The sequence below is a fragment of the Diceros bicornis genome, chromosome 18 (genome assembly GCF_020826845.1).
Source record: "Diceros bicornis minor isolate mBicDic1 chromosome 18, mDicBic1.mat.cur, whole genome shotgun sequence".
NCBI classification, from domain to species: Eukaryota; Metazoa; Chordata; class Mammalia; order Perissodactyla; family Rhinocerotidae; genus Diceros; species Diceros bicornis.
Window position 1 is genome coordinate 58,253,323 of NC_080757.1, and position 22,459 is coordinate 58,275,781.

At 53.9% G+C, this 22,459-nt stretch overlaps 2 protein-coding genes across 2 annotated transcripts in view; one reads left to right on the plus strand and one right to left on the minus strand.

Moving 5' to 3' along the window:
- Positions 1–1,706: 1,706 nt before the first annotated feature.
- Positions 1,707–5,184, minus strand: SOCS3 (suppressor of cytokine signaling 3). Its single transcript, XM_058561774.1, has 2 exons — positions 4,718–5,184; positions 1,707–4,146 (listed from the first exon to the last, which is right to left on the minus strand). The coding sequence occupies exon 2, from the start codon at positions 4,056–4,058 to the stop codon at positions 3,369–3,371; it is 690 nt and encodes a 229-aa protein (XP_058417757.1). The 5' UTR covers positions 4,059–4,146; positions 4,718–5,184; the 3' UTR covers positions 1,707–3,368.
- A 5,925-nt stretch (positions 5,185–11,109) lies between these two features.
- PGS1 (phosphatidylglycerophosphate synthase 1) overlaps positions 11,110–22,459 on the plus strand; it is a 44,846-nt gene continuing 33,496 nt past the window's right edge. Inside the window, exons 1-3 of the mRNA XM_058562066.1 lie at positions 11,110–11,198; positions 11,464–11,522; positions 17,463–17,640. Of these exons, the coding sequence (XP_058418049.1) occupies positions 11,110–11,198; positions 11,464–11,522; positions 17,463–17,640 (326 nt within the window). The remainder of the gene's footprint in view (positions 11,199–11,463; positions 11,523–17,462; positions 17,641–22,459) is intronic.

Here is a 22,459-nt window from a genome sequence, read left to right on the forward strand (position 1 = left end):
GAGAAGGCCAAGCCCTTTTGTTAGTGCCCTGTGAACGCTGGACACTCTGGCCAAACAGCTGCCTGCTGTGCCGAGGACAGGGACTTGGTGCTCTCCAGGTTCCAAGGTTCCATCCAGCTGTGGTTCCAGCAGACGTGGAGCTCTCTGCTGTGGAAGGTAGAGGGTGACAGACTGGCAGGTCCCATGGCAAGAAGAACCTGCTGGAAGTTTCCCAGCCTTTCATCCTCCTGGGAGGCATTGGGGATCCAGGCCCCGCTGGCTCCTTCCTCTGACCTCGCACTCTGGGAAGGTGACCTTACCTGGGTCTGCGCTCCCAGTTCCAGAGGTGAGGGTCCCTGTGCTGTGGTTTTTATGTGCTCTGTCCACTCAGTGTTCTCACGCTTGACCTGGCCCTTTCTCGTCACTTTGGGTTATTTTCCCCAAAAGTCCAGGAAATGGGAAAGAAAAACGATTTTGTTTATTTACTCTCTCGGTTGCCTTTTGGACACTGATTTCTGGAGCGGCTTATCAGGGGCCGGGAAGAGGGCTCTGGCATCTGAGGCTCAGAGGAGCGGCTGGACCCTGACTTGGGGATAGCACTTATCTCTCCGGCTGTCAGGTCTGGGGGGGTTGGGGGAGGAGAAAGGATGGAAGGAAAATGTCACAGAGAAGGTATTTTCTGTTTTTTTAGCAGAACCCTATTGGTGAAACCCCAGAGTGGTATGTGTGGCGGGGTTCTAACCTCTTGGCCTTGCAGGGGGGACCCCCTCAGGGGCAACGCCTATGCTTGATGCTTAGAGAGGCAGAGAGTTCATGGGCTTTGAAAATCAGATGCTCCTGGGTTCTAATCCTGTTGTGTCTTTCCCACATTCCCAAGTGGCGTGTCCTTGGGCAGGTTGCTTAACCTCCATGAACCTGAGTGGCTGCCCCCACTCAACTGACACTTATTTACTGCACACCATCCTAGGCATCAGAAGTGACCAGTCCCTGTCCCTGCTCCCATGGAGCACACAGTTGTGTCTGAAACTATGGAGGTGATAACACCTGCCTTGTGGGGTTGGCTGGGAAGGTTAACCCAGGTAGCCAGCCTCTCAGTGCCCAGGGGATGGGAGTGACTAAAAATAGACGAATAGATGGGGGCTCTTATTGGGAAGCACGTGGCCCGGTCCGCTGCTCAGGCTGGGGCTCCTAGTAATTGGGAGGGAAGCTGGAGGTGTGGGGAGGCAGTGCCCCTGGGGAGGGCCCCAACCAGCGTGCAGGGTTTGATTCGGGACTACCCCTCCCCCCACCTCCCATGAACCTGGCTGTGCTGAGGTCACGGGTCACCCCCAGGACCCTGTAGTCTGGGCTTTCTCGGAACACCTCCCTGCCAAGGAGCCCAGCGCCTCTTAATAGCTTGGAGCCTCTAAAAGCTTTGACCACAGCTCAGCTTACTCCCTGCAAGCCCTTTGAAGCGCTTCCTTCGAACTTGCTTTGCATATTCTGGTCAGATCTGAATCAGACTAGCAGGAATTACCCCTCTCGGTACAGTCTTAGGTGGCTGCCTTAGCTTGTCAGTGACGTGAAGCCGAGTTTGATTCCACCGTGAGGAGCGCCAGGGCAGTAAGGGGGCAGAGCCGCCACCCTCTGTGGCTCCCTTTCTCCTCCCCTCGGATGCAGAGTGTGGGTGTGGGTGAAAGAGAAAGCAAGGCACAGAAGGGGGGGTGGGGAAAAAGGCTCAAGTCATGTTTTTCATTAAAAAATAGTGCTCTTTATTATAAATTACTGAAATGTTTCTTTTTTGAATATAAATATAAATATGTGCAAAGTTTGACTTGAACTGGTATTTTGTTGAGTTCTTCAAGCATCTCCTAACAGCCTCGAAGGCCTGGGTGGGGGGAGGGGAGAGGACTGGAGGTGGGATCTTTATAAAAGACAGAGTAATTGAGGCAGATTGTAAACATTATTAAAAAACAAACAAAAAACCCCACAAAATAACAGAAAAAAAACACCCCACCACACAGCTGCCCCATCCAGCCCAATACCTGACACAGAAAACTTTGTGTTTGTTTAGTTTTCCCCAAAAAAGAACAGTTCCAGGTAATTCTGTCGCTGCTACATTCCTGTAAGTTTTCACTGATCAGTGCTATCAGAGCGGGAGCAGCTGGGGTGGCAGGGGCCCTGGCCTCTCGATGACTTCCTGCCTGTGCCCCCCACCCCAGGTGAGGAGGGAGGGCTGTGCAAGGCCTGGGGGGCTGTGGGACCTGGTGGTTCTGCTCTGGCCAGAGCCCAGGCACCATGAGGCCCCTGTGACTGGCCAATACCAACTAGGCTAGCATTCTACCAGCACTCAGCTGGGAGGCGTGGATCTCTGCCCCCCATCTATCTCCACCCCCTGCCCACTGCCATGGTTGAGTGGCCCGCTGCATGCCCTCCGAGAATCCCTTGGCCTCTGTCTGGATTGGCTGAGTGTGTGGCTTCTGTGTGCCAGTCCCTATCCATGGGACAGGGAACATTTAAGGCGAAATCTCCTAGCCAGACATAGTCAAGAGGCACAAAGTAGAATCCCCCATCTTCTCTGTCTGGGGTCGACGATGGCTATCTCCTCCACCCTCTCCCTACCCTGCAGGTGCTGGAAGGTATAGAATGGGTGGGGAAAGAACAATTGACCAGCTCGTCCATCCCCCTCCAAATGCCACTTCCCCCTTAAAACGGGGGAAGGGCCCTGGGCTCTCAGGCACTAGATGAACTCTAGGACCTGTGTTTCCAGTGGCTGTCTCAAGGGGGAGTAGGAGGGGGAGCAGAATGGTCCCCTTCAGGTCACCCCTTGCCCTTCTCCCCAGAGCCAGGGGAGGAGCAAGCAGCCACCCTCCTCACCTGGGCTGGGCGGTGGGAGTGGCCATTTCCTTGGCCAGCCTGCAGCCCTGACGCCCCTAAGGCGCCCTCACTCGTCACCTTTTCCCAGGCCCGACACCTGCTCAGGTTTAAAGCTTCGTTTTAAACCAAATCAAAAGAGCAAACAAGTTCCGCTGGAAAGTTTGAAGATTCCCCGGCAGTTCTCATAGTTCAACCCTCCGCAGTGTCCCCTGTTTGGAAGTGCAGGGGGGGGAGGAAGCGAAGAGAGGAGAATCCACTGCTGTCCTTGCTGCTGTCCCACCAGGCCAGCTGGCTCCTCCCTCCGGAGAAGCTGGAGGGGGGAGGGGCGTTCAGGTGGCACTCTCCCTTCCCTCAAACACATTCCAGGTCCCGCTTGCCCCATTCTGCAGGGGGAAGGGTGGGAGGGAGGGGCCTGTCCACCCGCTGGTTCACCCAGAGCTGCAGGACCCTCACGGCTGGGTGCTTGTGCTTGTGCCATGTGCCACGCAGGAGGGGACCCAGGCCCCTCGCCTGACCCCTGCCCTTTGCTCTCTTTAAAGCGGGGCATCGTACTGGTCCAGGAACTCCCGAATGGGTCCAGGCAGCTGGGTGACTTTCTCATAGGAGTCCAGGTGGCCGTTGACCGTCTTCCGACAGAGATGTTGGAGAGTGGCCACGTTGGAGGAGAGGGGCCGGCTCAACACCAGAGGGATCTTCTCGCCCCCCGAGTAGATGTAATAGGCTCTCCTGGGGGGGTTCCCCGGGAGCGGCTGGGCTGGCGGCTGCTCCGGTACCTCGGAGGAGGGCGAGGAGGAGGGTTCAGTCGGCGGAGAGGGGAAGGAGGGGGCGCCCGGGGGCGGCATGTAGTGATGCACCAGCTTGAGCACGCAGTCGAAGCGTGGCACCGGCTGCGTGCTCCGGGGATCGCTCTGCAGCGAGAAGCTGCCCCCTTCGCACTGGATGCGCAGGTTCTTGGTCCCCGACTGGGTCTTGACGCTGAGCGTGAAGAAGTGGCGCTGGTCAGAGCTGTCGCGGATGAGGAAGGTGCCGGCGGGCTCGGCGCTGAGCAGCAAGTTCGCCTCGCCGCCCGTCACGGCGCTCCAGTAGAAGCCGCTCTCCTGCAGCTTGCGCACTGCGTTCACCACCAGCTGGTACTCGCTCTTGGAGCTGAAGGTCTTGAGGCGCAGGCTGGTGTCCAGGGGGCGGCTCATCCCGGCGGCGGGAAACTTGCTGTGGGTGACCATGGCGCACGGAGCCAGCGTGGATCTGCGCGGCGGCGGCTGCAGCTGCTCGGCGGCCTCCGCACAGCGGCCGCTACCGCATCCCGGGGGGCTGCGGGGAAGAAGGCGCACGCCGCGTGAGCGCCCGGAACTCTTCAGCGTGCCCGGCCCACCCCGGCTCCCCTGCCTCCGCCGAGCGGCCAGGACACCCCACTGCCCCGAAAGCCCTCGCCTGGGCCCTCATTCCGACCCGGGACCCCGCAGAGTCCGCCCAGCCCCCGCCCCGCCGGCGGGGTGGCCCCAGGCAGCCCCTTCCCCCGCGCGCACTGGGAGGGCGCCGAGTGGGAAACTCAGGCGCGGAAGTTGGATCTCCAGGAGCGTGGCCGGGGCGGGGAGCGGGAGAAGGGCCCCCGGGACGCTCTGGGCGCCGCTCAGTCCGGTGGCCCCGGGCGGCGGGGACGGAAAGAGAAATCCGAGGCATGGGGGGTAGGGAGGGGACATGAGAAGCCCAAGGGCCCCAGCCTGGGTATTCCGGGAACCTGGGATCTCCGGCTTCCATCCGCTCTGCCCCCTACCTCGTTCCCTCTCTGCCGGGAATGACCCGGGAAGGGGAGGGGAAACGGGGAAAAGCTCCCGGGACTAGCGAGGGCCCGCTCCCTCCATGGCGTGCCCCTCTTTCCTACCTGGTCCCAAACTGAAGTCTTCGGCCCTGTGGCTGCGCCTCCTAAGGTCCCCAAGGCGAGACGGGGGCGCGGCGGCCAGCGGTGGCCCCCGCTGAGCCCAGATGTTGGCGGCCGTGAAGTCCACAAAGGGGCCCTCGCGCGCGCGTCCCTCGGGCTTCGCCGGGGCACCCGCCCTGCCCCCTGCGCGCCCCTGGGCCGGCCGGGCGGGGGCGAGGCGAGGGGCTGCGGCGGGAGCTGGGCCCGGCGGGCGGCGTCCGGGGCCGGAGTCGCGGCGGTGGCGACGGCGGCGGCGCGGGGAGTCCGAGTCGGAGCCGCCGCGGAGGCCGCGCTCGCGGGTATATACGAGGCCGCCGCGCCCCGCCCCCCGATTCCTGGAACTGCGCGGCCGGCCTTCTTGTAATGTTTAGTCACTACTCGCAGCAATGAAAGGCTGCGCGCGGAGGGCGAGGGAGGGGCCGCGGGCGGCCGAGGGCGGGCCGCGGGCAGGGCCAGGGACCCGCAGAGACGCGCGCGGAGACAAAGCGCGACGCGAGGCGGCCCGGGCGGCCGGCGGGCGCGGCGCCAGCCCCGGCGGCGCGTTCCTGGCAGCGGCCCCTCCCCCGCGCGCGCTCCGCCCCCAACTTCTCATTCACACTTTCCCCCCTCCCTTCTAAGAAGGCCAGTTTCTGGCAGAGGCGGGGGCGCCGCTCCCGGAGCGCCGGCAGTTCCAGGAGGCAGAGCGGGAGAAGCTCCCGGCTCCCCATCCCTTTTTCTCGGACTTCGCGGGGACACCCCCTCGCCGCTGCCCCCACCCCGGGTCCGCCCGTGGTCCAGACCGCGGCCCCAGGAGGCCCGGGCCTGCCGCAAGGGAACTGGGGACACCCCAAAACCGGGCCACGAAACTGGGGCCGAACCTGGGAGCTGGAGGGGGGCGCGACAGTCACCTGTGGACATATCTCCGAAGCGAGGCCGGGAGTCCCAGGGATAGAGGGGACGCATCCTGCATGGCAGCTGTCCGGCCTCAGCCCATCGGCCCGCTGCCAGGTTCTTTGCCTTCGCTGACACGAGTGCCGCCTCCCACCACCAAAAAAGCGAAAACAACCAACCACCGCTCTCATACATCTGAGTCTCCAAACCTCCGTGGGCCAGGTGCTCTTACGCAGCGGGACCAGCCCGAGGGCGACCCAGGGCCCCATCCCGCGCCCCGCGTCCGCTAGAGGGCGCCCTGGGGTCTAGCAGATGGAGTGTAGTTCAGTGCTGCTCCCCTCAAGCCCTGGAATGGGAACCAGCCCGAGGGGGCGAGGGGGCGGTGGGGATGCTGGCTCAGGAGCTGGGGCGGGGGACGTACTCAAGGGACCAAAGAAGAGAATTCACATCACCGTCTGAAATTAGACCTGGGAATAAAAGTACAGCAGGGGAGGATTTCCAGAAAGCAGTTCTCAGGAGTTTAGCTCACTTCCAGATGGCCCACCACCACCTAGAATGTGGCCCCTCTTACCTCTGAGTGTTGGGGGTCTGATCTCTTTCGGGGCATAGGAAGAGGAGGTGACTGAGGTGAGTGGTGGATTTGCTCTTGGTCAAGTTGTCACGGCTGTGGGTGGTTTGGGCTAACCAGGGCCAGCTTTATGAAAGATGGAAAGTTTTGCAATCTGTCCCCAAACAGGCAGTGGGGTGCTGGAGACACCTGGGAACCGGCTTAAGTGGCACTGAGATGGTTACCTCTCAGGACGAAGGGGCTGTGGGCTTTGGGCCCTACCTTCTTCCCAGATGCCACATGACTGAAGATAACAAGTGGGAAAGGAAGGGTGAGATGCAGACAACAGGCAGCTTGGGAGTTTAGAACTTGGAGACCCAGCTCCTTTGCTTCTCGGGGAGCCAACAGGCACCTCACTGCCTTTGCCACTGTGTCTTCAATCTGTGCCATCACTTCTCTCCCCTGCAGATGTCAGGGGTACTAAGTGAGATTTGGGCAGGACATCCAGCCTCTCTGGGATTTAGTTTTGCCATCTGTAAAATAGGAATAACCTTTTCCTGTCAGAGATCTGAGATTAAAAAAAATAAGAAAAGATTCTGCATGTCAAAGTGTGCTAGAAATGGAAGCAATTCAGTCCAATTCTCCCTTTGGATTCTATTAGGATAGCAGTAGTAAGGAGGAAATTTGTCACTTCTTGTTACTTCTGCAGAGGGGGAAATTGATTTATTCAACACATTTCACAAATATTGGACTCTATATACCAGGCATTGTGCTGGGCATTGAAATATAATGATGAATAAGACCCGGTCTTTGCCCTCAAGGTGCTTGCGGCTAATGAAATGGATTCTCCTTCTCTCTATAATCAGGAGTTCATTCTTTTTCTCATCCATTGATTATTAGGAGGCTGCGCCATGACCATACACTTCTGTGCTGAGCCCCATGGAGGACAGGGAAGACTCACAAGGAATAGCCCTCAAGTTAATGGATGAGAAAGTGCTTTGTAAATTGTAATGCTCTGACACAAGTCAGGTTCATTCATCCATTCCACAAACCCTCATTGAGTGCCTGCTTTTGCCAGGCACGGGGCGAAGTGCTGGAAAGACAGAAGTGCCGGGTGAATCCTGCAGGGAGACTGGTGAGGCAAGAGACATGGGACCCCCAAATGATGAGTGCCAGGAGAAAGGGGTGGTTGTCATTACCATCCTCGGAGGCTGTGATAGTTCATTTTTGGGAGGTAGTGGAGTTTGAAACAGGGGGAGAGATAAGGAGGAAGAAATAGCCCTGGTGCTCCAGGAATCCCAATCTGATTGGAGAGACTCATACCTCTGAAACAGGTAAGTCCTGATGTCAACAGCATGGTACCCAAGTGAGCCTGGGCTCTGCAGAAGACCAGCGGCAAAGTCTGCGTGGCTAGCGGTGAGCTTAGAGTGGGCCCAAGAGTACAGGGATGACTTCAAGAACAGAGAGGAGGGGCAGGGTCAGCAGGCATGCCCAGGGCCCCAAAAGGGGCTGCCCCTGCCGGAAAAGGTCAGTCAGGGCATTCAGTGGGAAGGTGGGCTGGGCTCCCTGCATATTGACTCAGGGGACTGAACTGCTGTCCGGGCTCCACCACCCAGGAGCTTTATGACTTTGAGCAGCTCACTTCCCCAGCTGTGCCTCAGTTTCCTTCTTTGTAAAATGGGCTGACAATAGTAGCTACCTCATCCGGTTGTTGTGAGGACTAAAGGAGCTAATGCATGCAAATGCTTAGAATGGTGCCTTGCACTTATCAAATGCTCAATGCATGTTAGCTATAGTTATTTTGAAAGCACTGAGGAGTCTTTGGGGAGGGAGAGGAGGGATAGCTGAGCTGCTGCAGCCTGGGCTACTAGGGAATGGATGTGGCCATGAATGGCTTTGTGTTTTGGAGAGCTATATATCTCCTATATAAGACACATTCCAAAAAGCTGCTTGTCTTCAAACAGTTCAGCCAGCCATCCAGTTTCCCTTCGGCTTTCTACTATCTCCAGGGGTTATCTGTTGCCTTTGGGATGATCCAAACCTCTCAGAGACTGTGTGTCTAAGGCTCTCTGCTCCATCCCGACTTCATCAGCTGCCACTGGCCTACTGACATCTCATGCTCCAGCTACGGTGGAGCTCCAGGCTGTCTCCAGAACGTTCCCTGGGCCTGGGTCTGTGCATGTTCTCTTCCCTCGGTAGAACTACCTTCTACACCTTGGCCGTTTTCTACTTTTCCTTTAAGATTTGGCAGAGATGCAGTCTAAACTTCCAGGGTACCTCTTTCCACATTGACTAACATGCTCTGGCTACTTGTCCAGTGAGAACCTTGAGGAAACCAACTATATTTGATTTTTTCTTTATAAGCCTAGAACCTGGCACATACAAAGTACTCAATGAAACTTTAAGAGATTGTGTTGACTTCTTTTTTTTTTTTTTTGTGAGGAAGATCAGCCCTGAGCTAACACCCATGCTAATCCTCCTCTTTTTTTTTGCTGAGGAAGACCGGCTCTGAGCTAACATCCACTGCCAATCCTCCTCCTATTTTTTTCCCCCAAAGCCCCAGTAGATAGCTGTATGTCATAGCTGCACATCCTTCTAGTTGCTGTATGTGGGACGCGGCCTCAGCACGGCCGGAGAAGCAGTGGGTCGGTGCGCGCCCGGGATCCGAACCCGGGCCGCCAGCAGCGGAGTGCGCGCACTTAACCGCTAAGCCACGGGGCCGGCCCTGACTTCTGTTTTCCATCATGTTTAGATACCACCCACTACTTTCTTCTGGAGCAGCTTTTGATTTCCTCCTGCAGGGCTCAGGAGTGGCTGTAAGGATGGGACAGAGGGTGTGGAAGCCCCGTGGGTGGTCTGGTGGAGATTATTAGGCCTGCTAATCTGAAGGCAAAAGGGAGTGAGGACTCAAATTTTGCTGGAAAAGTCGGGGAGGAGACATGAGGCCAATACAGGGCACATTCCCAGGGACCCACCTCCAGGCAAGAGAGACACCCAAACCAGGGCTGACCTGAGGCAGTGCTGTCTCTCACCTTCCCTGTCTGCTGAGGTCTCAAGGAGAGTTCTGGCCCCTCTGTCCCTCTCCACTGTCTTCCTGGCTAAGGGATTTAGGAGACCGCCTTTTCCTAATCTCTCCCTTTGCAGAATTTCTATGAAGTCAGAATCCCATTTCCAGGCAAAGATGCTTGGTCATAAAGATAATAGAGATATTCATTCATGATGGAGGGGAAGTACACAGTGGTTTCAGCTGCCTATGGGGCTCCACTTACTCATGGTGTGTGACAGATGATGAGCTCTTCCCCAAACTTCACAGATGGGAACCCTGGTGCCTGTAGGGTGGTCGCGGGAAGCTATGGCGGGGCTGGGTGAGCATAAGGTCCCATACTTGCATGGATGATCTCCTGTCCCCTGGCCAGCCGGGGGGTGGGGGGGTGGGGGGCGGGCGCTAAGGTTGCCATTGTTCGGTGGCTGTGTTTGCAGCCAGATGGGTTAGGAGACTGGCCTCAGACCACAGAGTTGCTCAACCCAAGTCCAAGGCCTCCTTCCTTCTTCAAGACTGGTGGGCTTTCTACGGCACGGGGAGGCAGCCTGGGTCTGACTGCCCAGTGGCCTGATATTACTTATTCCACATTGATTGTGCTTCTACCATGTGCCAGTTAGTAGGCCAGGCCTGGGGACACAGTGGTGGGAAAAGAATCTGGTTCCTTCCCTCTGGAGCTTCTAGTCCAGGGCTGGTGGTTAAAGAAGAGGGGCAGGAGGCAGTGAGGCCTCTCCCCTCCTGCCCCCCTTTCTCTTGGCCAATTTGGAGAATATGTTGGGGGCTTGTGTCTCACCGGACCTCTTGAAGCCCTGCCCTCTGCTGCCCCAGTGTGGCTCTCCCAGGGCTGGACTTCCTCAGGAGCCCAGCTCCGTGAATCTCAGCCCCTCTTAGCTGAAGCCCCTGCCCACCAGGACTGACGGCGGGGGGCGGCGGCAATGCTGGTGGAGGGCTATGGGGGAGATGACCTTTCCAGTGCAGGGGGCAAAGTTCGGGGGTCGGGTCGAATACCAAGTTGACCCTGATCTCTCTCTTTCCTGCTTTAGACAATTCTGAGGGGCAGGCCAGGGAGGCCAGGACAATGGCCTGTGGCCTGGAAGCTGCATTCCAGTTTGTAGGCCTTTGTTCCTGCCGGGAGGGGCCCCGGAGCTAATGAAAAGGTTTGTGGCTCAGATGTCTGTGAGCAGTGGAGGAGTTCTTTCAAGCCTGACATTCCAGGCCCAGCCAGCCTCTGGCATTTCCCAGAAAAAGTATGGAGGGAGGGGAAAGAAAACACTTTACCAACCCACCTACCCACTCATCCACCCACCCTGCCTTCTCAGATTCCTCATTCCCTCTGGGGGTGGGGCTGGGCCTGAGCTCGAGACCCCTGTGCTGGGGCGCCCATTTCTCCACCCACAGAGGGGGTCTGGGAGGTGGTGGTGGGGGTGACTCGAAGAGGGCGCAGAAAATATGAAGTGTGTGGGATACATCTGGGAGGAGAGCGGTTTCCTCCCACCAGCTCTAAGAGGAATCCACATCTGTTCCAAGTTCTGAGTTGGAGGGTAGAGAGTGAGGGGAGTTAGCTTCCAGCCAATTATCTCCCCTGACCCCAAACCAACAAATCCTGCTCTGTCCAGGGCGGGGATGGGAATAGTCCCTATTCACCCTGAAGCAGCCGCTATGCCCGCGCCTGCACCCGGGAACAGACACCAGGGTAGCGGGCAGTTCTGGGAAGCGAGGCTGTGGTGAACCATCTGGGCTGCAATGCAAATAAGGCCTGGCCCGGTGCCTGGAGCTAAAGTAGCAGTGCCCAGGAGGAGAGCCCAGCGAGGGGGGCGAGCGGTGAGGCTGGCTCCCAGGAGACGTGCCCTGGGCTCCAGACGCCCTTGGAGAGCCGAGGGCTGGTGGGGGACCGGGGGGATGCAGTTGTTTGGCTTTCCTGACAATAAACCAGACGGCTGGTTGTGGGAGCAAGGCAGCCGGGAGCCCCTGACCAGTGGGGCTCTTGCGTCAGGTGCTGTTCCCCACTGAGCTGTGTGTGCATGTCGCATCTAAACTGACCGTCCACGGCCTGCACGCAGCTTCCTGCAGTGGTGGGGTCTCCACGAGGACCTCCTCAGTCCCCCATCCAGGTGTGTGACACACTGGGAAGGTCCCTGGCTCCTCTGCTTTGTGAAGCACCCATTGGCACGCACTTTGTCATACACTGATTCTTGGGCAAGTTCAAAGGGAAAATGGCGTACCCTCTCCCTGGCTCCCTGGGTCCTAAACCAGCTGCAATGGCGAAGTGGGTCGGAAGGAGTGGGAGGCGGGACTCTCCATCAGGGACAGAGGTGAGATTCTGAGGTGTGCCAGTGGGGTGGCTCTCCCATGCCATTCCTTCCCTCTCCTCCCCTGCACATGCTGCACTCACCCGGCCTCACATGGATGTGGGTCCGAGTTTCCTAACCCGGGATACACGAGCTGCCCCCTTCCTGGGATTTCTTAAGCCCCTAGAATTTTAAACAAAATGCTGGTTGCAGTCCAGATTTCTGAGGTAGGTGGACCCACCCCAAGTCACTTCTTGCTCCTGCAAGACTTATTTTGCAAAACCATTCATTCATTCATTCATACATTTAAGAGATAATTATTGAGCATCTACTGTGTGTCAGAGACTGAGCTGGGTGCTTAGAATTTATCAGTCTGGGGCCGGCCCCATGGCTTAGCGGTTAAGTGCGTGTGCTCTGCTGCTGGCGGCCCGGGTTCAGACCCCGGGCACGCACCAACGCACTGCTTCTCTGGCCATGCTGAGGCCGCGTCCCATGTACAGCAACTAGAAGGATGTGCAGCTATGACATACAACTATCTACTGGGGCTTTGGGGGAAAATAAATAAATAAAATTATAAAAAAAAAAAAAAGAATTTATCAGTCTGGGCCCTCATGGAGCTTAGATTCTTTCCAGAAGGACAAGATTCTCCCACAATTAATGTCGTGCTTAGTTAATTTTGACTGCACTAAGTACTGTAAAGGAGAAATCCCCGGGTGCTGTGTGAGCATATTATGGGGAGACCTAATCTATTGGGGGGACATCCGAGGGGATTCCCTGAGGAAGTGACATGCACAGTCTAATGGGAAGCTGAGGTATGGAGAGGTCACCTGACCACCCCAAGTCCCCAGCCTGTAGGTGCTAGGAGCAAGCCCAGCCAGGCTGGGCACACACCAGCACCAGGGTGCCTGGGCTCTGCCCCCAAACATCTTTCCCACCACTCACTTCTGCCTTGCTCTCCCTCCCACCCACTAAGGGCCTTAGCTCCCTGCTTCCATGCTCCATCTCAGGCAGCTACGAGCTAAGATGAGAATATTCTACCCAGGGAGGGCGGGGAGTGAGGCAGGCACATTCTCTGACTTCTGGAACTTTGTAAACTTAAAATGTGTTTTAGGAATGGGTAATACAGTCCTGCGTTTCAGTGTTCAAATGGTACAAACAGGTGAATTGTGTCTTCTGCTATTACCCTGTCCTCCTGTGGCACCTGGGACACTTTTTTATAGGCCAGAAGTTGCGTGCGAAGTGGTCAGCTGCAGGCTGCATACAGCCCATAGATGCATTGGTTGACCTGTATTTAAAAAATTTAAAAAAAATTGAGACAACATTTAAAGATCTGGAAATTTCTCATCCATGTCTGAATTGGGGGCTTTCTTTGGAAAAATCAGCCATCTGACAGCAGCAGGCCTGCATTTTGGCACGTCTCCGCTGGCCCTTTAGATGGGACATGAGCTCTCCAGCTCAGCACGGCCCATCCCCGAGGCTGCCTTCTCCTCCCCGCCAAGAGCTGCAGGCATTGAGGCAGCAACTCTACCTGGCCTCTGGCCTCCCACCTCCCCCTCGCAAGGCTAAAGGGCAAGAGGGCAATTGACTTTGGGGGATTTATTTTGAGTCTCTTTCCTGAATTCCAGGAGACTGGAAATAAATCAGGCCTGGGCCCTGCCTGGGCCTGGTCTGATTCGGTCTCCTCTCAAGCAAGATTTGCTCTGCATGAGATTAGGATGCCAGCTCCAGGGCACCTCAGCCTCTCACTTCAATTCACCTTGGGGGCTGAGCAGGGAGAAGCAGGGGAAGGGGGCGGCAGGATGGGGTTCTGCCGGAGAGCCCCCCAGCCCTCGGCTTGGCCGCGCGAGCAGGGCCCGGGGAGCCCGGGATTCCCTAGGACATAACTGGCCACGGGCCGCCGTGTTTCCGTGTTTCCCCACGCTCTGGGCCACTGGATCAGGAGGAGGCGTGCAGCTCCTCGCTGGGGTGGCGCTGGCTGCCTGCCATGCCACAGGAGGCTGCGATTCCCCTGAAACTGAGAGCTGCATTTATCTCTCACTAGCGACGGAGAAACAAACCAGGACACTCTGCCCAGGAGGCATTTCCAGAAATTTAGGCTCTGGCGTCTTGTTGACGAAACGCCAGATTATCCTGGGCCTCTCTGTGGCAAAGGAACCATTGAGCAATAGGTGTTTTGTTTTACAGATGATGAGATTTTCGACATTGAAAAGTTTAAATGATAAACGCAGGATCATTGACTGGCTCCCCACCCCTACTGGTGAGGTTGCTGATTTGAGCTTCAGTGCTTGTCGAATTTGTTCTTCACAACCCTCATCTCCTCTGGGCTGCCCCACAGCTCTAGCCGGCTCAGGCCCCTGGTTGCAGAAGACTTCATCCCTCCCAGTTTCAGGGCCATACAGGCCGAGTAGGGCCCGTGCCAGGTACACAGTTTTCTAAAGCAGAAGTGGGCAAACTATGCTGCATGGGCTGGTGGACTCTTTTTGTAAATACAGTTTTATTGGAAATACAGCTGTGCTCATTCCTATTGCTTGTGGCTGTTTTTGCACGAGTTGAGTAATTGCCAAGACCATCTGGCCCACAGTGTAAAGTAGTTACTATTGGGCCCTTTAAGTAAAATGTTTGCCAACCCCTGCTCTGAGGGAACAGAAGCCTGCCTTAGCCAGGGAGGGCTGGGGTCAGGTCTTAATGTTGGGGGAAAGAGAATCAAGGACTGGAAAAGATCAGAGTAACAGCTCAGCAGGGAGAACATATCTGAGGGAGAATGGAGGCAGGAAGGGGACTGGCGGCCTGAAAGGAGACCTAGGGTTCAGGTGAGCCAGGCGCCAAAGGTTGGCCTGAGCTGCCAGGTTTGCAAACTGGTCTGTGGCAGCAGGTCACTAAACTCCCAGGAGGCCTAGCGATCGTTGCTCCCACCCTCGGTGGAAAAGCACAACCCGGGTGGCTCCCTCTGCAGCTGGGGGGCTGTGGAGTTCAGCACCTTCTGCTATGTGTGCATTTGTTAAACCAGTGTTGACGGAGCCTGCCTCTGGTGCCAGGTCCTATTTAGGGTGCTCAGAGCACGTAAGGCTCTATGGGCTCACATTGTAGCAGGGCAGGGAGACAAAACACACAACAATAAACCAATAAATAAGATTAGATCACAGTAAGTAATAGGAAGAAAACACAATCCTGTTATGGGGCTGGGAAGGCATTTCTAGGGGAAGGGCAGAACTTGGAAGGATGAGAGAAGCTGAAGGAATACGTTTGTAAGCAGACGGAACAGCTAACGCAAAGATCCTAAGCCGGCAACGTGCAGGGGGAGTTTGAGGGGTTGAAAAAAGGCCGGGCTGGTGAAGCCAGGGGTGACTAAGTGGAAGAATGGAGGGAGAGGCAGGCAGTGGTCCCAAGGCTGGTTCCATCCCATCCTTAGTACCTAGGCTACCTTCCCTATAAAACAAGATCATGGTCCTCAGAAACAGCTGATCAGCCCCTATGTCAAACTGACATGGGAGAGTTTCTCATTGCTGAGGCAGAAGATGGGCTGGCCAGCCTCTTCCTCCCCCTTGAGTTTGCTAACAGTGCTGTGTTTGGGAGAGACCCTCGCTCACACAGGAGGCTGGGGGAGGAGGGGCCTTCCTCTTAAATTGGCAGGATTTTTGGTTCAGGGAGTGAATCACAGACAGTGGGGCCCGGGCTTTGGCTCAGGATTTCCTGGTGTTTCCTGCCTGGGAGAGCAGCCTCGCTATCAGGGGCAGCAGCCCACCACTCCTTGACGTCAACTCTCCTTCTAATGAATGGGTTTCCTTTTCCGTTTGGGAAGACATGATCTCTGTCATCAGTCCCATCGACCCTGTCATTCTAACCCTGGCATCTCCGGTTTGGGAAGGAGCAGGCAGACTAACGAGAAGGCAGTGGGTGACGGCAGGAGAGTGAGGGGGACTCAGCGGATGGGCTTCCGAGCCGCCAGGGGGTCTTGGAGGATGGAGGCTTTCTCGTCCAGGGTCTTCAAGGTGTGAATCGAGAACCCTCAGCAACAGTAGTAGAGTCTGCTCCAGACTGCCTGCTCTCCTTGGGAGCTCCCAGGCAGACTCTCTGGGTCACCTGTGTTATCTGAGCAGGTCTTATTTCCCCTACTTATTCTCCCCAACTAGCCCAGGTAAAAGATTCCTCCTGGTGGAAAGAGTGTTTGTGCTGTCATCATGTAAATATAACCATTTAAAAAATTGCTCAATCTCTGAAAACCATTATTTAAAATTTTTGCAACCTCTAAATGTGCGTGTCCTAGGGCAAGGTCATGGTTGCCTCACTTGGGTTGCAGCTCTGACTGTTTTAAACTAGGCGTGAAGGCCAGAGACATTCCGTGTGTGGCTTCAGAAGGGATGGGTCATTGCCTACTGTTTATACTTAATGTAAATACTTATTAGCTTAACTTACCTTGCTATCAATATCACAGTGTGTCACTACAATTTATTTTAGATCAGAAATTAGCAGTGGTACCGTACAACAGGTTGCTTGTGTCACTTCATACCTCACCAGCAAAGCATCACATGGAAAAAAAAAGAAGTTGCCAGCTCTTTTCAGGATGATTAGGATGCTCCTGTGGTCCACGTGGTACTCACCACTGAGCATCATGGTGCAGCCCTTCAGCAACTTGACTCTGCAACTACCCCGTGCCAGGCACTGTGCAAAAGTGGAACCATGCAATGGATGGTCTCATTCCAGTTACTGGAACTTAGGAAATCTGATGATTCACCACTTGTAACTTGGAAGAGTTGAATCAAATTCCACCTTTATTTGTAAAGCTATCTAAATGTAAAGGAAAAATTAAAATCAATCTGAAATATTCAATGATTGTAAACAATTTGGAAATTCTTGAATAGCACCAAATAACCAGTGTTAACATTTTGGTGTCTTTAGTTTCAGTCTGTCTGTACACACACACTCTTTCCAATGTATAACAAAATGAGATAAGTGTACCACTCTTTGGAAATTTGGATTTTACACTTACTGTCATTAAACATTCTTCTAGAACATAATTTTTTATGGATGCATGGTCTTCCAACATAGTGATGTACCATTTTCATTTAACCAACTTCCCCACTGTTGATTGCTTCCACATTTTTGATATCACGAACAACGCTGAGATGAATGTTCTAGTAGGCAACCGGTAATTGATTTCTTTGGGATAATTTGGTGTAAGCAGAATTCCGAAAGTTTTTTCTAGCGTGGCCATATCCTTTTAGCCTCACAATATCCCCCTGGGATAAGTAGGATATGATTACCTCCTACAGCTTCACCATGTTCCAATTCCCAGTCCATGTGGGTCTGCCAAGGAGCCACATGTTACAGATCAGAGCCATCTCTCCTGCCTCTCAGAATACTGCAACATTTTCCTTTTTAAAATTAGCTACAAAAAGCGTTCCTGGCTATAGGGATGAGCTCCTTCAGCTTCTTGGGCCATAGGACCATACATTCCAGGGCCCGTTACAGTGCGTGTATATGGACGCATCGGGAGGATGGAGGGGTCTTCAGTCACTGCACATAGATGGGTTGGGCTACTCTGCGCCAAAGAGCTGCAGGTCCCGGGGCTGACATGGTGATAAACGGTCTCGCCTCAATCTGGTGGGGATTTTCCGTGCTCAGCGCGGTCGGGTGAGTCAGCGGGAACCCAGTTTTGTACAAGTCTAACTGACACCTTAGGGGGAGGTGCCTCAGCCTATCAGGTGCAGCCCGGACTCGACCGCGAGGCCTGAAAAGTAATGCCCCACTGATGGATGCTGAGGCAGGGGGATGCCGCGGGTGGGCACGGGGAGCGGTTCCCATACCCTGCCCCTCCCTGGCCTGGGACCCGGGCGCGCCGCACAGCTGCGCCCACCTCCCCGCCCCGTTCCGAGAGGGGAAACTGAGGCTGCGGGGGCGGGGCCGCGTCCCGCCACGGCTCGCGTGCGCGCCGCCCCGTGTCCGCGCGCGCCGTTGTCAATAAAGTTCTCGCGCGCCGGAAGCGGAAGGGGAAGCGGCGAGTCTCCATGGCGGCGGCGGCGGCGGCGGGTCCGGTGTTCTGGAGGCGGCTGCTGGGCCTCCTGCCTGGCCGCCCCGGGCTGGCCGCGCTCCTGGGGCGCCTGTCCGACCGCCTCGGCAGGAACCGGGACCGCCGGCGCAGGAGGTGAGGGGGCGGCCCGACCCCGCGCCCGCCCTGTCCTGGCGTCGCCGCGAGCCCTGCTGTCCCCGCGCGCGTCCCCGCCGGCCTTCCCCGGGGAGAGGCGGTCGGGCAGCCCGGGGCGGGTGCGCAGCCCAGCCCTGCCCGCCCTCCGCGGCGAGGGGCGAGCCCGGCCACTGTCTGGGGACACCTGAACGGAGGCGCGTGTGTGCACTCGGGGAGGGGGGCCGCCCTCACGTGTTGCTTCGGGCCCCAGATGTGAGTGTGGAGAGTCTTGTCGCGAGAGACACTGTTTGGGTTCTGAGGGGTCTTTTCCTTAAGTAATCCTGGCGGCGAGGTGGCTTGGCGGGAGTGAATCAGCCCTGCTGGGATTCTGTGCACGCAGCGTTTCTCACATCCTGCCAGGGAGGGCTGTGAAGCAATCCTGAGTCAGTGGCACTCAGGCAAGGAAAGAGGAACCACTCGAAACCCCTTTTACACTTTTCAAAGGGCCTGCGTTCTGGAAAAGTACTGAAGTGAGTTGTGTAAATGGTGAAGTAGGCTTTGAAGCAATTTGTTCAGGCAGTGGGCTTCCAGAGTAAACATTTGCCAAGAACATGCTGACTTAAGAGGCCTGCAGCTATTGCTAATATTATAAAAAAAAGAGTTCTCTTGTGTGCAAATAGTTTTCTTTTTAGAGAGACTGAGCCTTACACTTGATCCTTAAAAAAAAAAAAAAACTTAGAACTGCATCCTTTAGTAGAGTTTGTGTTCTCTTAGATTTTTATGTGTGCTACTTGGGTGAGATTTGACCTCCTGGCCTGTATCTTCTGGTACAGAGATCTGTGGTCCAGTTGTGTGTGCTGATTCTAGGTATGGAAAGGAACTTGCTTCATATTGGTTTACGTTGGATGGTGTTCAGCAAACATTCAAATTTGATTTAGGGGAACTTTAAGGTGATAGAATCAGCGCAGGACGGAACTCTTAGAAACCTAGATCAGAATGGCTTTAAGTTTCGAATCAGTGAACCCAGTGGGAGGGATGGTGTAGAAGAGGTGGCCCCTCCGTTGTCTTAATTGGTGCTTAGCAAAGACCTGTCCGTTCTAGTGGGTAGTGAAGTCATATGACTTCTACGTCCTGGCGTCAAACCACTGAGAAAATTGGTTTGAAGTTTCAAAAAGTGTTTTTTCCTGAAAGATGAGATGTTTAGGCAATTTTGTCATTTCCCTGTATGTGTTTAAACTCTACGAAAAACACTTCATTATTAATCATTGTTTAACATTGGAATTGATTACTAAAGGGTGTTGGGGCAATCTCCACAAATTCTTTTAAAAAAGACATTTCTCTTGAGTGTTTTTTTGGGGGGAAAGGGGCATTGTGGCGGTGGGAATAGTCTAAATTGACTTCCCAAAGTCCTTTTTGTAAATATTATCAATGGAAACGGTTTGTGTGGCTCCATATTTCTTTTTGATTAAGTGGAGAGAGAGAGAGTTGTTTCCTTGGGTCAATAGTTAAAGCAGAAACTCAGTTAAATCACAAACATAGAAACATAAATGTCAGAAATTTGTGTTTTCTAATCCTTGGGAATAGTGCCTATGCTGGGGCTGGGGACAAAGGCTTTGACCAGTATTGGTGCCATGCTAGAGGCTTCTCACTCTCTCTTTGCCTCACTGGGTTTGCAGAGTTTTTCCGATTCTTTGTGGCCTTGGTGTTTGGGGTTACTCATGTCTGTATAGCTACTCACCCTCTATTGGCTGCTGACTTTCGTTTCTTCTCCATTGTTCAGTCACACCTCCCAATTCCTCATTCCCTGAATGATGTGGTTTCTTGTAACTCTGATCATTGATTCATTGATAATAGTTCTATGTAGTCATGAACTTAAACTATTTTAGATTTTAGCTTGCTGGTCTGACTCAACTGTTGGTGGGCCTGGTGCATCCACGTGGCTAGCAAGAGGGGTGGTGACGGGGAAGATTCTCTTACTGCATTGGTTTCCTTTTAGTTATAGAGACAGCCAGAGTGACAGAGAACTCCACTTAAAATTACTTCTAATTAGTGATCTAGAAATACTGTTGTTTTCTCTTAAGCAGGCATCTGACTCATTATCATTATGGACTGCTGGATTCATTCGTTTATTCAGTATGCGTGCATAGAACATTGCTCTTCTGTGCTAGGTACTGAGTAAACAAAGATAAAGGCATAGCCCCACCTGCAAGATGCTCAGACCCATGAACAGACAGCAATAGTAAAGTAAGGTAGAAAAGGTCATGGCGGCACCTAAGAGGCACACCTAAAAGTCACAGAAGGCTTCCCGGCAGTGGTGATCTCCGCACTGTATTTTGGAGGAGTGTAGGAGTAGGCTAGGTGAGGAAGGCGGGAGTGGGTGTTCAGGGTAGGGTATAGTGAGTGATGTAGGCTGATGATCGCAACAGCAGTAGAAGGCAGTTCTGAGGTTCCATAGGTACTCAAACCAATTCCAGGAGCCGATGGCGGGGTACTGAGTAGGGAAGGGAGGGAGAGAGAGGAACTGGGAGCAAGCCAGTCCTCTGGGTTGAGACCCAGGGAGGCAAGCTCTGAGTTTTTGTGTATAGTTTCTTTTCATAATGGTCTGGGCCTGAGATGGGGGGGCTTATATGAAGTCAGGGACAGTGGGAATAGAAGAGAGGGTTGGATTAGAGTCAGCTCTGCAGGGGGCTTTGTCGGGGGCCGGGTGGGGGGAGTGCTGAGGAGGGAGGTCGTGTTTCTGACTTGGGTGGCTGCATGGATGGTGACATGCTTCACTAACACGGGGAGTAAGGAAGAAGACCAGGTTTGGGGGATGATGATAAGGTGAGGTTGGGGCATGTTAATTAGTATCCAGGTGCGTCCAGGTGGTGGTGTTCAGTATTCAGTTGACTGGCAGATTGGGGCTCAGGAGAGGGAGACAAAACCTTCAGATAGTTTTTGGAATTATCAGATGACACAGAATTGATTTTTACTTGGAGTGGATGAGGGCTAGTGGGAAATGTGTCAAGAGGGCGTTAGTTCCTACTCTTGAGCTTGCCTGCCATACAAGGAAATATTTCCTCTGTGGCCTCCTTTTTTAAAAAAAAACTATTTTCAGTTTGAGCTATATGTACAGAAAAGTCTTTATTTTTGAAACTCAAGTCCTATTTTCTCTGTTCTAGGTGTGTATATGTGCATTTTCACATGTTGGAGGAGAGGTGAGGGGAGGGTCCTAACTTTCCTGAGTTATAAGAGAGAAACAGACAACCAGCAGATTCTTCCTTCAGTTAGATTTTCTTATGGTGTTATGGCAAATCCACGTACTCCTGTTCAACTTGTTGGTAGTTTCTACTTGAGGGACCACCAGATTTCCAGAAATTACTTTTTCTATGACTTTTCTGAAGCTGGGACCCAGTCTTCCTTACTCACAGAGTTTAGTAGAACCAGCTCTTTGTTTATTTATAGCAGTAGAATGGATGGGAGGGGGATATTTAGAATCAAAGCATAATTTCCCCAAATAATTCAGATTTGATCTTGTAGGGAATTAAAGTAAGAGTTGCAACTGGCTGACTTTTTAAGTGTAGCTTTATTAAGTTAATACTAGCGTGAGTATCCCCTGAGCACATTGCAGCTGGTGATGAATGAGGCTGGGTCCCTCAGTTGTGTCCTCATACACAGACAGAAACTAGCCTGGGACTAAAGTGTTCTGATAGATAATCCCCTGGTAAACATGTGATCTGATTAATGTAAACGTGTCGATTTCAGGGCTGCTGGGAAGTCAGGCTGGTGGAAGCTTTGTATTAGTAGAACATGTGATTGGTTCTCGTCAGGCACTTTGATACGCCTGATGTATTTGGCTGCCCGAGGTGTATTGTGGGCTGTACATATATTTTAGATTTCTGGCCCCTTGATGTAATCTGCTTCCTTTTGAGCAAGCCAAGAGGAGAGTCTTCTGCCCAGCATGTAGCCAAATACTGGCAGGCCTGGCCTCTCGTGCCGGACTTCTTGTGGGAGTTCAGCGGGCCGTTGGTCTTTTGTAACCTACGGGAATTCACACTCATTTCCCTTACTTGGGTTGAGGTCTTGCGTTAGTCAGGAAGGGCTGCCTGCTGCCAGGGTTGCAGGAAGTATGGTACCTTCATGTAGTTTCTTGAGCCTTTCTCAGGAAGTGTTATGACTGTTGCTCTTTTCTCATCAGTTCACTTTTTTACGTTTAAATGTGTATGACTGAGGGGGGAGGGTGGGTTTTTCTTAAAAAGTAGTTTCTGAAAATATTGTAATCTGGAGAGCTCAGTTTCTTTTAAAAATTTCTTTCTTTTTCATCGTTTTGTACAGATTTGGGTGGGATCCAAGCCACAGAGTTTGTACCACGAATCTTATCTTATAGTTCCAGAAGAGCTTGTGAGCCTTTAGAGCATGACTCTGAGCCCACAGGAGGGACACTTAGTTAATGCCCCTGTGTGTGGTACAGAGAACTGAACTCCTGTCCTGCCTACTTGTGTCCCACTGGTAGTGGGTAACACTAGGTCCTATGGCCCCAGGGGAAGCAGGGGCCTCTGTGTCCTCTGAAACCGTGAGAGCTGGGGAGGGGGCGTGTAAAGGTGAAGTGTAGACCTGGTGTTTGCTTTCTTTATTGGCATCTCTCCATGGCCCACGTGGGCTCTTGGTTGGACCTCTGGGCATATTGTTGCACATCCAGACAAAGGACCAGCGCAAGGTGTGGCAGTGTTTTTCCACGGAGCACGCACAGCTTCACAATGTTTGGTGAAATGGAAAACTCCTCTTGCTCCACAAAAAGGAGAAATGCCTTCTCCTACATTCCCCGCGGCTTGCTCTGTACATAGGTGTTTTCGCCAGCACC

Coding starts and splice junctions, on each gene's coding strand:
- SOCS3 (XM_058561774.1), bottom strand. CDS start 4,058: ATGGTCACCCACAGCAAGTTTCCCGCCGCCGGGATGAGCCGCCCCCTG.